This window comes from Ursus americanus, chromosome 30 (assembly GCF_024610735.1).
Source record: "Ursus americanus isolate L20-20 chromosome 30, mUrsAme1.1.p, whole genome shotgun sequence".
In the NCBI taxonomy this organism is placed as follows: Eukaryota; Metazoa; Chordata; class Mammalia; order Carnivora; family Ursidae; genus Ursus; species Ursus americanus.
The window spans coordinates 31,338,530-31,354,070 of NC_142156.1; the positions used below are offsets into that span (position 1 = coordinate 31,338,530).

The 15,541-nt window shown below is 60.8% G+C and overlaps 1 protein-coding gene across 2 annotated transcripts in view; it reads left to right on the top strand.

The window, feature by feature from the left end:
* Window positions 1-15,541, top strand: part of CABIN1 (calcineurin binding protein 1) — a 151,760-nt gene that overhangs the window by 127,151 nt on the left and 9,068 nt on the right. Inside the window, exons 30-33 of one of the 2 annotated variants that reach the window (XM_045802485.2) lie at window positions 10,780-10,943; window positions 11,823-11,919; window positions 12,492-13,166; window positions 14,433-14,507. In XM_045802485.2, the coding sequence (XP_045658441.2) occupies window positions 10,780-10,943; window positions 11,823-11,919; window positions 12,492-13,166; window positions 14,433-14,507 (1,011 nt within the window). The remainder of the gene's footprint in view (window positions 1-10,779; window positions 10,944-11,822; window positions 11,920-12,491; window positions 13,167-14,432; window positions 14,508-15,541) is intronic. The other variant, XM_087857550.1, reaches the window with a different exon arrangement.

Here is a 15,541-nt window from a genome sequence, read left to right on the forward strand (position 1 = left end):
CCCGGGTCGGCTTGGGCGGCCACCCCCGCCCCGGCCCCCTGCCCGCCAGGCGCAGCAGGAAGCCCGCGGGCCGTGGTTTCCCGGGCGCCGCGGCGGAGGAAGTCGGCCGGCGGCGGGGCCGCGGCGCCCCCATGCCCCCGGGCCGGCGCCCTGCACAGCGTCAGGTGGGCGGCCGGGCGGGCCGGGTGGCGGCGCGCGGGGGCGGGCGGCGGGCACCAGCGGAGCCCGCACCCGCGCTCGCGCCACCGGGGGAGAAGCCCGCGCAGCGAGCCCCGGGCGACTCCAGCCCGGGGGCCGCGAGCCGGCGCGCGGGGGTGTACGCTGCGCCGCGCGAAAGCGAAAGCCAAAGCCGCTCTCCCGCCACCGGCCCGAGCAACTTCGCGGCGGGCGGCGCCGAGGAGCAGCAGCGCGGGGCCGCTCCCGGGGATGGTGAGCGGGCTGGCCGGGTGGGCAGCGGCGCCCGGGCGCGGTGCTTCCCCAGCTATAAATAGCTGCCGTGCGGGGGCGGGAGGATGGTGCCAGCGGTTTGTGAGCACCTAGCCTGCTCCGAGCCCGGAGCTGGGCCAGGACCTTGCCCCGCGGCAGAGTGGGAGGGAAGGTGCAGAGGGGCGCGGGGCGGGGGCGCGGGCGCGGGACAGGGGTGCGGCACACGCAGGCGGGGCCGCGGTGGAGTTGCAGGCTAGGCTACCCCCACGCACTTAGTTGTTTGTTGTTTCTGCTTTTCCGCGGGAGGGGGAGGGGAGGGGTAGCCAGCAGTTCTGGGGACCTAGTGTGCGACGTCTCATTTGGTAGAAGAGGCTGGAAGCGGGCGGGCGCCAGCTGCAGGCAAATTGCAGGCTTCCCCAAACGCTGCCTGTGCTGGGGACTCATTACCTGTGGATGGCGCGGGGAATCCCTTGCCCTCGGGAGCCCAGCCAGGACTGCTGGTTGGGTGGAGGGCGATGGCGCCCCTGGCGGTTTCTGTACAACCCTGCGGCCAAAGAGGCGGGCCCTGGTGGGTTTGCAGTGGAAGCTGCAGGACTTCCTGCCCCCAGGGGTGTTCAACCTAGCCTACCCTTGGCTGTGCCTCCAATCTTAAGCCTGGAACAGGACAGTGGCTCCAAGTGTTGGGGCGGGGGCAGGGCCCTTCGCTTTTGGGGTCATCAGGAAGATGTGGAGTCTTGGCTCCAAAGGCCTCAGGACTCCTGAGGAGGGTGGCCCCTGAAGGAGATGGAGCTGTCTGGGCCAGCTGTGGGAGAGGTGCTGCCCTGCCAGCCTGGCGATGTCTGTGATATTCACCTTACTTGGGGACAGGCGGGGTGCAGTGGGAAGAGCAGAGTAGTCTGAGTTTTACCATACTTCCAGCTCCCTGCTGGCTGTAAGACAAGTCTCTCCCTGTGAGCTCTAAATTGATATCCCATGTTGGAGAAGCTGGACAGGCACCCTGTCAGTACCATTGGCCGCTGGGGCTCACAGCCACCAAGTGCAGCCCTACACAACCTCTCCAAGTAGTCTTGCTGTTTGGGAGGTTCATATGGGTTTGCCCGCGACAGGTGTCTCCCTAAGATTTTGGAGGATGCTGGTGTTCTCTCCAAGGCTGCTCCTGACCTGAGGGCCAAGAGTCCAGATTCTGTCCTCGCTCAGCTTTGGGTCAGTTAGGCTGCCTCACTGAGGCTAGCCTGTGGGAAGTTTTTATGCTTCTCTGGGGGGAGAGGCCCTAATCTACCCCAGCACCCTTCCCTACTGAGGGGCTCCCTTGCTCTCTCCAGCTCATCACCCGCATGGAAGCAGGTCCTCGGCTGGAAGCAGCCTGCTCCCACAGCCCCAAGCCCGCTGCTCCTGGGAATGGGATGCCAGCAGGCTGCCCGCCCTCGCCTATTTGGAGCGCTGAGTCACCACTGCACCCATGCCAGGTGGGGGGGGGCGGGCGCTGCAGGAATCCCTCTGCCGGGGGAATGGGTTCTCCCTTGGGTGCTCACAGCACTGTGTTTTCTGTGAATAGGAATGCTGGAGCTGAGCAGCCCTGGGAGGCCTGTTCACCTGTCATACTGTGGCACGTGGGGCTAACTGGGGACTGGGAAGGCCTAGGATGATGGTCCGTCCACCCCCCACCCTCGTGCAGCACACACCTCCTGTCATAAGTCAGCACCCAGGCCCTGCTACTGCTGCTGCGTACCTACTCTTTTGTCCCCTCTGGGGGATCCATTCCAAGGAGAAGGAGAAAAGATCTGTGGGGAAGGCTGTTCAGCCAGCATTGTTCATAATAATTCTAAAGACTAGGCCCAGGTGCCCACCAGGAGGGGACTGGATGGGTTTGGATACACCTGTGGGGTGATGTGCTGTCATCATTTTAAATGACAGGGGTTTTTGATGATACAAAAAAATACCTGTGCTCTGTTTACCGAGTTAAAATTTAAGATAAAAATTACAAGCTCCGAAAAAACAAAAACAAAAACAAACCCACACTCCTTTGTTCTCCTGCTCAGGATACTCTGGGTGATAAGGTCAACCCTAGGGGGTTGCCCATTTCTTCCCCACTTGACAGAGGTTCCTCCTTCTCTGGCCCCTACTCCTTCCTGGCTTTTCTCTGGCTTTCCTGGAACACTCCCTCCCCAAAGTCCTTATTCTCTCAGCCCGTTGCTCCTCGTACCAACCATGCATGTATGTCTGTCTCTCCTACTAGTAGGGAACCCCTCTGGTGGGTGTGCCTGACCCATCCACGAGACTCCTGGTTCCTGGGATGCACTCGGCTTTCTGTGCAGTTGCCAGGCCGATCTGCCCTGGGAGACCCAGAGGCTGCTCTGGAGCAGCTCCTGAGTTGGGCCTCCCCAGCACCCAAAGGGGATTCATCCGGGGCATAAACTCTCCAGAGCCTATTCAGGCCTTGGTTCATGCTGGGACTCACTCAGGGGCACCCTAGAGCTGTACCGAGGTTGAGGGGACTTGGAGGCCAGGGTTTGTGGCTTTGCCCTGGAACATTCCTTTCTTGGAGGCTGCTCAGGCAGGCCCAGTGGGGCCACATCCCTGTCTGCCTAGCCTGAGTCTCATTTGGGAGGGCTTCCCTTCCCCCCAGAAGGCCAGGATCTCTTCTGGGGGCCTGAGGTGCCAGTGAGGAAGAGAGACACAGTTGCTCCTACCCAACCCTAGGTATCTCAGAGTCCAGGAGGCCATGGCAGGGCAGGCCAGGATTCAGGTCCTTGGGACTGGCTACTGATCTCAAGCATCCTATGAGCAGCCCCTGGTCAGGTAGGGGAGGCCCTGAGAAGGCCCCAGACAGACATAGGCCCCTCTGGCTGCAGCAGCCTGGGGTGAACTGGAGAGGGTCCAGACAGCCACCTGCCCAGCTGCCCACCTGTTGTCTCAGCAGTCTGAGCACCCTTCGGTCTCCCACAGTACTGTTGGCATCTCACTGCCTTTCCCTGCTTAGTTTTTCCCCAAGGCACCCAAGCCAGTCTCCTTTGTGGCCTTTCTGGGTACTCCCAGGGGTGGTTACTTTCTCTTCTGTCTTCCTGCTTGAGTCTTGCCAGGTGCCCCAGCTGAGCATGACCCCAGTAATAGCAGAGTGGGGAAGGGACACCCGAGTCCTGTGGGTAGGGCAGCAGGGGACAGCAAGAGGAGCCCAGCAGAGTTCTGGAAGACCGAGGCTGGAGGCCATGCCCAAAACAGGAGCTTAGGGGCCTAGATTATGAAGTCTCTGAGACGCTCAGAGGTACTGGTGGTAGACGCTTGCTCCCCATTCGTCTGCCAGCAGGTGTTCCCATTCCCACCTCCCCTTTCAAAGGTGCGTTCTCAGGTCTTCAAAGGCCCTGGCTCAAAACTGAAGTGATTTGGTATCACTGCTTGGTTCTGTCTAGTCTGTAAATCATAGATCACATTGCTGACCTTCTGTACCTTTGTAAACATTCAGGGAGATCACAGGGGGAGAGACCTGAAGAGGGGAAGACTGATCCCGGTCTGGCCCCACACCAGGTCACTAGGTAGCTTCGGGCAGGTTGTCTGAACTCACCTTCCCCCTCTGGAAGATGAGGGGTGGATTGATTACACACTTGGATAGTCCCTGCCAGTGTGGGTGTGGGAGGAATCAGAACCTGCACCCAGTCCCCGTGGCCTGAGCCTCGTCCACTCAGTGACAAGCTCGTGCCCTGGGTCTGAGTGCGGCTCAGATGGAACAGAGCCCGACTGGGCCACACCTCCCACCTGCCTCCTTCTCTGCTTTGGCATTTCCGGGCCCCTTGTTTCCCTGGGGGGCCTTTGCCTGTGCCCTTGGAGTGCAGGAGGCCCCAGGGGGAGCTGTCACCAAAAGATGGGATCCATGAAGGTGACGAGTGCATCTGGGAGCCCCAGAATGACCTTGGGGTGTACTGTCAAGAAGGGCCTGAACAGCGGCCCTGCACGGGGCACTTGGAGCTACCGTGAGAATCAGAACTGTATCTGGACATGTGGTTTTGGGCTGCCAAGCTCAGAGTTGGTTCTTTTTTTAAAAAAAAAAAAGATTTTATTTATTTGACAGAGAGAGAGGGAACACAGGCAGGGGGAATGGGAGAGGAAGAAGCAGGCTCCCAGCGGAGGAGCCTGATGTGGGGCTCGATCCCAGATTGCCGGGATCACTGCCGGGAGCTGAAGGCAGACGCTCAATGACTGAGCCACCCAGGTGCCCCTCAGAGTTGGTTCTGAGCCATGGGAAGAGGCTGTGCTGGCAGCCCTGCTGGTGTGCAGGGAGGGGGTCCAGGAGTATGGATGGGCAAGGCCCTCCAGCCCACACTGATCAGGAATCTGGGGGAGGGGAGTCCCTGCCCCTCCAGGAAGAAGCTTCCCCCAGACCACAGTATGCTGGAGACAGCATGAGCCTTAGGAGTGAGCACGACCTTAGCCTGGCAGCCAGGAGCAGTGCTCCATGCCAGCGGGGGCATCTGCTGTCCATCCCTGAGGTGCCACCTGCCAAGATTTTGGTGACCAGAGGCCAAGGCCTGGTGGCCTTCCTACCAGGCACCAGCCTCACCCTGCTTTCCAGCCCCCTTTGTGAGGGGACAGTGTGTTCATGGGCAAGAGTGTAGGGTGGCCTGGCAGCACCCCACCCCTTCCACCAACCAGCTCTCAGCTCCCCTGGGAAGGTCCCCAAGGGCCCCCAACCATGCTGGCCAGCCTCCATGAACCCCCAGGCTTGCCCCAGTGTGGGGCTCAGCTTTTCAAGCTCTGTTTCCTTAAGCGGCAGGAGGATGCCCTAGTCTCAAGGCTACAGGGAGGGTTTGTTAACTTGTATCAAGCGCTCAGCCCAGAGTCTGGGGCTCCATGAATTATTCAGGTGGTTATAGTCTGTCTCAGTGACCTCATCTGCCGGCCAGGAGCCTGGAACCACTTGGACGCACTGGGGGTCGGCTGAGATGCTCCCGGGGAGCTGCACATGGGTGGAGCTTCGAGCACATCCCGGTTTCTGAGTGCTCCGAGGCTGCTGCTGTGCACCCCCAGCTGCCCATAGTTCTCCAAGCGGGCATCATCCCAGACAGGAATTGAGTGTGTGCCTGCACTTTGGCAGAGGGGAGTCTTGGGGTGCAGCCAGAGCTACGGGGCAAGAGGGCAGCTGGGTGGGGCACAGGGAAGAAGTAGGAGGGACCCTGAGTCATGGCCCCGCCCAGCACCAGTGCTGCCTTCCTCCCTCGGGGGTGAGCCCCATCCCAGACCCTCTTCATGGGGTCCTTGCTGCCCCTGGCTCCCACTCCTGCCCTCACTTCTCTGTGATCCTGCTTTGGCCTGTCCTTCAGCCCCCAAGGGCAGGCCTCCCTCGGGTCACTCCCAGCTGCCCCTCCCCTCAGGCACTGCTGCCTCCTCCCTTCCCGTGAGACCCCTTCTTCCTCCCGCTCAGATGCCTCCTGGCACATCCCCTGCACCCTCCCTGAGGCCTGCGCACGTGGCGCCTGCTGCTGCAGGTGGAACCTGGCTGTACCCCTACGTCCCGTGTGCAGACAGCCCTCTCCTGCTGCCTGTCCGCTCCCTGGGAGCTCCCTGTTCTCTGAGGGGCTTCCGAGCAGGCCCGGCCTGGCAGGGCTGTCTTCTTCTGAGGGGCAGTATGTGGGAGTGTGCTTTGGCTTCTTCCCCTCTGTAGGGGGGCAGGAAGTGTCCCACTTGTCTCGGGGCTGCTGGTATCGTGGGGTCTCTGGCCGCAAACACGGAAGCCCGGCGCTGCCTGCTCAGGCAGAAGGCAGAGTCGTTGGCTTACTTGCCACCCTGCCAGCTTATGACGCTGCCTGGTGGCTCCACGCCCTCAGGCCAGCTGTCCCTGGAGGCTGGCTGCATGTCTGCAGGAACCTCCCCGGGGCTTCTGGTGTCTGTGGTTCCCTTCTGAATTTCTGCGGACTCTCTGGCTGATCTGTGTGGTCCTCCAGCCTTGCCTTTCTGAAATAGATGGGTATGTTCTGGCTGCGTGCACATATCTGGAAGGGAAATGGATTAATAGGGCGCCCTCGTGTGAAAAGATCCAAACCACGCCCTGAGACGTGGTACCAAGTAGACCTGTCCTCACAGGGTGCATCCTGGTCCCATCTCTCCTCAGGGATAGGCTAAAAGCCCTTCGGGAGTCTGGCTCTCAGGCACAGGGACGCTCCTGGCCGGTACAGAGGCCGCTCAGCCAGGCTCTCAGTGGCTGCAGTGGAAGGTAGCCCAGTGGCCCCAGCCGTGAGGAGGGAAGCCACCTGCATTCCGGGCTTGGCTGCCATCCAGCAATGTGGCTGGGGCCTCGGGTTCCCACGTACACAATGAGCAGTTTGAGCCAGCTAAGTGTGCTTGAAAATGTCCATGATCGTGGAACTCTGATGCCACCGGATTTGTCAGTGCCCGGTTGGGAGCAGCATCCTGGGAATCAGGAACGGGGTGCAGGAGGAAGGGTAGGGGCGGGAAGGGCAGTCCCAAAGGGTGAGATGGGCAGGCCTGTGGTGCCGTGGCATGACAGGGAGCGGGTGGCAGGCAGACCCCCACTCCTGCTCACTATGCATCCAGAAAGTGTCTTATCTAAGGCACTGCCTTGCTTCAATGAGCAGATGACAGCCCCTGCCTGTATATGACTGCTGGTGGGACTAGCAGTGCCCGGCCACCCCTCACAGTCCCAGGTTGGCCCACTCCGGGGGGTGACATGGTAAGTCTTCCAGAGAGGTGGTTTTTTTTGTTTTGTTGTTGTTGTTGTCTTTGTTTGTTTTTGTGTTTGTTTTTTTGTTTTGTTTTGCTTTGTTTTTAGCATGCTTACTGGCTCATTTTGGTACATCCCATACCTCTTCCAAGAAAAAAACCGAACAGGTAAATGCCCTGTGTCTTTGATTCTAGAACTTGGGAGCAAGAGCAGGAGTTTGGGGTTCCCTCTCTGAAGGGACCCTACCCATGTCCTCCACTATCTGCCAAGTCTGCTGTGGTCACCTGGCCTACCCTGCAGAGGGCCAAATATGTTTTACCTCTGGCATTGCCTTCTCGGCCCCCCACTTTTTCACGGGAGAGAGGGGAGCTGGCCCTTGCCTGACCAGGAGCCTGGAGGCATGCTGCCACCAGCCCCCTCCAGTGCAGGGCTCATGTGCACACCCAGAGCTCTGAAGAGGATTCATTTCCCTGTGAGCAGAATTGTTTCCCACTTACCCTGGAAATCTCCAGGGTGAGGGACTGGCAGGGAGATGGAGGAGCTAGGCTTCTGTGAGCAGGAAACCCTTCTCAAGCTGGGCACCTTGCCTGCTCTGCCAGGTTTGTGTCACGTCCCTGGGGCCCTGGAACTGAAGCAGACCTGCCCCCACTTAGGATGCATTCCCAGCTGCAGGCCCACCCCCTGACCATCTAAGGGGCTGACCCTGAGTGGTCCTGGCAGAGACTTAGAAGGGCAGCAAGCCAGGAGGGCTTCAGAGAGGAGGTGACATCACAGCCAGGCTTGAGAGGACACAGCAGAGCTGGCTGGACAGAGGAGGTGAGAGGGCACCCCAAAAAGTGAGAAGCATCAAATTCACAGCTCTGTAAGGGGGCAGGCTTGGTGAGTGTCCAGCGTCAAGGGAGGAGGGGTGCAAAGGCCAGTGAGGCTCAGGCTTCAGCTGAAGTAGGTAAGGAAGCTGGCTGGCAAGGGTATAAGCAGGGGAGGGAGCACCCACATTATCTTTTTCCTAACTTGTCCTGGCCCAGGCTGGGTGGCTGGATTGGAGGCAAGAGTGGAAGGAAGAGGCAGGATGAGGCCCAAGCTGGGGCAGGAATGTTAGGAGCACAAGGTGCAGGCTTGGATGCCAGGGAGGGGCAGGGGTGTGAGGACAACCCTGGGGTTCTAGCACAGTGGAAGAAACCTTTTCTAACAATTTATGAAGAATGAAATGGGCCACCTCCAGAGGTGGCGAGCTCCCCAGACGTGCAGGCTGAGGCTGGTGCCCACCAGGCAAGTTGTGGGGACCATGTACCCCAAGTGCCTGGAGCCTCTTGAGACAATGGCACGATATCTGGGGCCCCATAACCCTTGTCCCTGCCCACAGCCAGGCTCACCCCACATCCCTGGCAGGCCTGGCTTCAGACCTCCTCCCCTCCCCCAGTCTGTGCCCTGACTCAGCTAGCATGGAGGGCAGGGGTGACTTGGGAGGAACGGGGCCACTTACCAGGGGAGGGTCCAGAAAAGTCAGCGCCCTTCTCCTCACACAGTCACCCCCAAACATGATTTGGAGGAACAAATGTGAGTCTTCCATTCATCCTCCCTGATTGCTCCCCAAAGGACGTCAGGCGCCCTCCACCCCCAGGTGCTCATAAGGCAGCTGGGGAGAGACCTCCTGACCCCAGATCAAGGTGCACTGGGAAGAGTGATCTCCCCCTCTCCTTTGAGTCTTCAGAGTGAGGGAAGAGGGAGGCATTCAGTGAAATCCAGGGTCTTTCTGGGCCCTTATGGTTGACATTGCAGAGCAGGGCACGCCCCTCTGTGCCCTAAGGAGGAGTGAGATCCGGGAGCAGTAGGGTCACACCCAGCTCCCGGACTTGGCCTGTGGCCGTGGGCCAGCCCTGGCACACGCCTGCCATGTCTTGGCACGTGGCCGGGCTGTGTTTCTGGCTTTCCCCCTCTCCTGTTAGGTATGGGAAGGACCCCGAGGCCAGCAGCGGAGGGCTGGAGATGGGGGGGTGGAGGCTTCCCTCTGGGCTAGTTGGGCTTGTCCTCCCTGTCCTCAGAACTGGGGCGTGACGAGGGACCAATTCTGGGGCTGCCCCTCATGCCGTGTGACCTTGAGGGAGTCACTCCTCACCTCTGAGCTATGCCTTCCCTGACAGAGCTGTGCGAGGCCGTGGTGAGGACCATGGTGATGTCTGCCGTGCCGTGGAAGAGCCGGGCTCTTTAGTCTTATGCTGCTAGGCCTGGCAGGCAATAGAGATGGTACCTTCTCGGCCACTGCTGTACATCGGGGACAGGGTGTCAGGGCCGCACTGCCAGACTGCTTGTCCTCTCGAGTGGCAGCTTTTCCTGAGCTGCTGCAGAAGCCACTGGGCCCGGTGGGAAGATACAGCGTTGGTGTCGGTGCCGTGGGTGAGAGTGGCCTCAGCCTCCCAGTTTCGTCCAGGCCGGGAAGCAGCTAGTACCTTGTCTGGTACTGCCTGGGATGAAGGGTGGCTGCCAACCTTCACACAGCACCCCCGGACTGCTTGGAGGTTAGCGGGTGTGTGTCCAACATGGAGGCTGGCCGGGCTTGGAGCTGTGGGTTTTAGGCTCCTCTCTTGCTTGAGTGGCTCAGGGCTGGAGGTGCCCTGTCTTCCCTCCCGGGGCTGCTGGAGCATGGACTTAGTCACTGAGCACCCGCGGAAATAGGGCCCGGGGGTGGCACCCCCTGGGTACACTGCTGGGGGCCCTGGGTGGAGGAGGCGGCATTGCTCACAGCCCCAGTCCCTTCTGAGCAGGAATTTCTCTAGGGTGTTGGCTGCAGGGAGCCAGCTGTGAGCCTGCCTGCTCCTTCCAGAGCCCCAAAGTCCTGCCCCAGAGATGTTAACTCCTAATGTCCAGGTAATGCCCAGGCCCTGCAGCCTCAGGCTTACTTCTCTTCACTTATAATTCACTCCCTTGGTCATCCTTTCCTTCACCATGCCTCGACTGGACCAGTATGTCTCAGACACTGTGCTGGGTGTGGGGATGCCTCAGGGAACCAGACCTGAAGCTGCCGATGGGCAGGGTGCCCAGTGCAGCAGTGGGCTGAGCACAGACTGAGGGAGATGGTGGCGGGGCTCCCCAGAGCCAGCCCTGCTCCAGCTCAGCCTTCAGACAGTGAGGTTGGATGGCCAAGAAGTGGAGGAGGGGGTCCTGGGCGGAGTGCACCCTGGACAAAGGCAGGTTGGAGGGAACCTGGGCATTCTGCGAGCTGCAGGTCATTTTCAGCCCCGCCCTCTAGTCTCTGGGCATCGCTGGAGGGAAGGGTGGGGGCCAGGCTTGAGCCTGTCTGGCCAGCGACAGCTGCCAGAAGTTCACAGTGGCCACCTTTTGACCCATCTATTTGGCCCTAGGAGTTGGTCCTGTGGCTGAGTCAGCACCTGTGCGGAGGCACAGAGGCTCTGGGCTTCTCCCACTGGTTGCATCTGACTAGGCATGACCTACATGTTTCCTGTTGGGGACAGAACAAGTACATACGTGCCATGCAGCCATTCGGAAGAGGAGAGTGCAGAACAGTGCGTGTATCCTTCGCCACCACCTGCAGGGGGAAATAGGTGGGGGTGGCCACACTCTCATTCCTCTCAGGACAGCAATAGGGGTCCGAGTGCCCTCTGGTCCTGTGGCAGGCTCCAGCCGCAGCAGCGCCCCTCACACGCCCACCTCTGTCCATCTCACAGGGCATCTGGCGGATCCCCGTGGACGAGATCGACCGGCCGGGCAGCTTCGCCTGGCACATGAACCGCTCCATTGTGCTGCTGCTGAAGGTGCTGGCCCAGCTCCGGGACCACAGCACCCTGCTGAAGGTGTCCTTCATGCTGCAGCGGACCCCGGACCAGGGCAAGTGAGTGCAGCCGCCCAGCCTAGTGTGTGCTCGGCCCCATGAGAACAGCTGGCGTTGCCGTGGTCAGAGCACGGGCACACATGCAGGCTAGAGCCCCTCACCCACCCAGAGCGTCTCTCCGCTGGTTGGGGAGCCTAGACCAGCCCTTCTCTTCAGTCAGGGGCCTGTCTGTCCGGTATCTAGACAACACCTTGCCCTGTGCCCCCTGGGGCAAACACAGGCTGTGGACAAGCTACCGCTTCCTTTCCTCCTGCTTCCCTTTAGCTTGGGGCTTTCAGAGTGCTGTCAGGTTGTGGGGAAGACAGGTGTCCAAGTGATAGCCAGGGTCACCCAGGTGAAGGCGAGTGTAACCGGCCAGGCAACAGGGGGACCTGGGCCTCAGAGGTAACCAGGGATCTCTTTGCCGGACGGGATGGGACAGGTAGGCCCGAAGGACATCTGCTGCAGCCGCCACTTGGCGGGAGTTGTGGAGGATCCTGGGAGACGTGGTCTGGCCCAGTTGGGCCAACAGCCGTCCTCTGCACCTGCACCATTTTACCTTCTCTCATCTCGTTCACCTGTAGGAGCTGGGGTGGGGCCTTCAGCCGGGGCCTGGGGTACCCTGGAGACAGGCTCTACAGAGAGAAGCCAGAAGCCCCCAGCTCTCACTCGGCCCAGCCCTGCCCACCCCACTCCTGGGGCTCATGGCCAGGTCCGGAGGGCCCAGGGCAGTCTGTGCTGGGTGCCGAGGCAGGAGGCTCAGGGAAGGCTTTTGGGGAGTGGACCCAGGCAGAAGGGATGCTGAAGGACCAGCAGGTGTTCTCAGGGCAGGGCCACCATCCAGGGCCGTGTGGCTCTGAGGCTCTGCCGTCTTCTCTGGCCACCCCCGTGTGCTTGCAGGAAGTATCTGCGAGATGCTGACCGCCAGGTCCTGGCACAGCGGGCCTTCATCCTCACTGTGAAGGTGCTGGAGGACACTCTGAGCGAGCTTGCAGAGGTATGCCCGTGGCCCCTGTCCCCTCCCAGGTGGTGGCCCCAGCCCTTCGCTTCACTGCCACGAGGCAGGTCCCATGTCCCCACCTGTGCAGTAGTGGGGAAGGTCAGTACAATAAGGAAGTGGCAGACACTTAGTGAGGTGCTGACCCACTTGGCATATGTGGACTTGTGGTCAGGGAGGACAGTAGTGACACTCCCTGAGGCTGCTGTGCATGAGGGGCACGTGAGGGCCCAGAACAGGAGAATTCAGCTCCGCCGCAGGCCTGCGTGGCGGCCCCTGGCAGGTTACCTGCCCATAAGCCGCCCAGGACTGCCCTGAGGCCCGCACTTAGAGGAAGGCCATCCCCGCACAGGCCAGGCCTACACCTCTGGAGCAGCACCAGCTCCAGTGCCCCATCAGTCCTCTCAAGACTGGAGGAGCAGAACAGGGAGCGACTTTCTCAGGCGGGTCTGAAGGCCCAGCCTGGGCCAGCTAGCAGACCGCCAGACCCAGAGTGGCCCCCGGGTGTCAGGGGTGCTTTGTTGTGGTAGAAGCACAAAAGACACAGTCTTTTACGTTCGGTTTTCTCGTAGGGGTCAGAACGCCCAGGGCCCAAGGCCTGTGGCCTCCCTGGAGCCAGGATGACCACTGACGTCCCCCACAAGGCCAGTCCCGAGGATAGTCAAGAGGGCCTCCCCCACTCCAAGAAGCCCCCTCTGGCTGATGGCTCAGGGCCAGGGGCCGAGCCAGGGGGCAAGGCGGGCCCTCTCAACCACCGGCCTGTGGCCATGGAGGCAGGAGACAGTACAGACCAGGCCGGGGAGCGGAAGGACAAGGAGAGTCCCCGGGCAGGGCCTACCGAGCCCATGGACACGGGTGAGGCCACTGCTCGCTGCTCAGACTCCGAACGGGCGCCACCGCCACAGCCAGGCCGCCCCCCAAGGGACCGGGGCCCCGAGAGCCGTCCCACGGAGCTCTCCTTGGAGGAGCTGAGCATCAGTGCCCGGCAACAACCCAGCCCGCTCACGTCGGCCCAGCCAGCCCCTGCTGCCACCCCTGCCACCACCCCTGGGGCCAGAGGGGGCAGCCACCCCGAGGAGCCACCCACACGGCCCAGCCGAAAGAGGAAGCTCCTAGAGGACACGGAGTCGGGCAAGACACTGCTGCTGGATGCCTACCGTGTGTGGCAGCAGGGCCAGAAGGGTGTGCCCTACGACCTGGGCCGCATCGAGAGAATCATGTCCGAGACCTACATGCTCATCAAGCAGGTGGGTGCCGTGGACAGGCCTGCGGCTCTGTCCTCACGGCAGGCCCTTCCCGGCCGGGGGGCCGTAGGGCCTTTGGGCCATGCTTGTTAGGTGTCATTCCCACCCCAGCCCCGCTGCTCACTTCCCTCCGTTTGAGGTTTTCTACCACGAGCATGCTGTAGAGTCAGAAAAACTCGGGTCACGTCCAGTCCTCGTGTGGTACGCTGTAAGTATGGGGCGATTTTGTCAACCGCAGCTCAAGAGAGCTGGAGAAAATACACACACACAAGAAAAGAAAAAAAACAAAAAGGAGAAGCAATGTCCTTGGAAAACTCTATTCTCAACTTTAAAGGAAATGAAACCATTTGCAGAAATCTCATCACATCCAACACAGGGGGACGGGACCCCTGATCCACCCCCTCGGGGCCAGGCTCTGGGGCACTTCCTCCGAGACCTTTGTGGCCAGCACCTGAAGGTGGCTGCACTGCCCTGAGTAGGTGACGCGGCTGCCACACTTCTTATTTTTTGTTTTCCTTTAAAAAAAATTTTTTTTTACTACATTAGACATGTGGTTATTTCTCTATTTAAAATGATTTGCACAGAAAGAGCCCCAGAACTGCAGTGGCTGGTTCAGCCTGGGTGCCGGTCCTGATACGCGGTTTCTTCCCAAATCGTGTCTGTTTGTGGTACCCTTTGGAGAGTGCCTGTTCTGTCACCCCCCTTACCAGCATCCAGGATCAACCTTTCTTTGGTCTGTTGCTGATGAATTAGGAAGAACCTCCCTTCCCTGCTGGTGAGGGTGGGCCTTTCCCCGCCCTGCCTGCCCCGGCCTGGCTACTCCTGCTGCCCCAGCCTGTCTCCCTCACGCCCTGCCCGCTGCTCCACCAGGGCAGCCCTGTGCCTCCCTGGCCTCGTTGCCATCCCCCTGTGCCTTGGGCTCTTGGTCCCTGGGTCAGTCAGACCTCCCTCCACCCAGGCCTCAGACTCTAAAAGGCCCTGCATCCCACTCACTTGAGGAGCAGGGTCTGGCTCTGATGCCGCCAGCCTCAGCCCCTGAGGACGCAATATGACACGGTCCCAGACGTGATCTCCACAGGACCAGCCGGGCCCAGAGTAGTGGCCCTGGGGGATGGACCCGGGAGATGGGTATGTGCTTCCGCCCGTGCTCCCCAGCCAGGCCGGGAGTGTCGGGGGGTCTTCAGAGGAACTGGTCCTCACACTCCAGGCGCCGGGACGAGGCCACCCACCATGGCCGGGCCCTTTGACTTTGAGCGTCTCCTTGCTCAGGTGGACGAGGAGGCCGCGCTGGAGCAGGCCGTGAAGTTCTGTCAGGCCCACCTTGGGGCTGCCGCCCAGAGACAGGTGAGCTGAACCCAGCCTCTGTTGCCTCCTCGTACAGGGCCCACCCCATGCCAGGGCCCCAGGCTGCAGACTGAGAAGTGGGCACACCTCAGGAGGGACCGTTTCTGAGGTCAGCATGGGCCGAGGGAGGATGGACGGGAGGCAGCTGAGCCTCACGCCCCCAGGGAACCCCTGATCGCTGGCCCAGGTGGGGCAGCATCGTATGGTGGGTGGGGCCTTGGCAGGCCCAGACCCCAGCTCTGAGGGTGTGACCTGAGGGGTCCCTTCAACTCAGCTGCTTTTTCTGTAAATGGGGAAGATGGTTCTTACCCAGCTGACCTCACCTGGAAAAGTGACTTCATTTGGGACAAAGGTAGAGGGAGTGATGGGCTGGGATGTGAATTGGCTAGGAGCAGAATGGATGGGGGTCCTGGGGTTTATTCAGCAAGGGAGGGAGCAGAGTGGTGCTGGGTCTGAGAAAGACTCTCCCCGCTGTTGAGGGAAGACAGTGGGCTGGTGCAGGGACTCAGTGAGCAACAGGTGGGTTTGAGATGTCAGAAGATGCGCCAGCGTGACTTGGTGTCAGGGAGGAGGGGTGAGGCCCACTGGGCTCTGGCCGGTGGATCTTCCTCTAGGAGAGTGGTCTAGGATGGAGCCCTTCAGGGGGTAGGTGCCCCTGAAGCCATCGGTTTGAGGCTCAGAGGCCACAGCTTTTGAGGAGTGGTGGGACTGAGGAGGGGGTAAGTGGTCAGGGCTGAAGGAGAGGGGTCTCCTGGGAGAGGCCCAGCTCAAGAAAAGGCCCATAGGCAGGGTCTGGCCGGCAGAGAAAGGGGGCACCCTGTCTAAAGCTGGGGGGACATTGCAGTCCTGTTCAGTAGTGCCAACGGGGCATTTTCCTGCACCACACATGGGCATTTCTGCAGGAGTGACCCCTGGGCCTGGGTCGTTGGGTCAAAGGGCAGATACTTGCCATTTGAATGTGCGTGGCCTCTTGTCCTTCCGCAGCAACACAAGAGAGCAGGTCTTGCCCTCCCATCCTCTCCCACACACGGCCC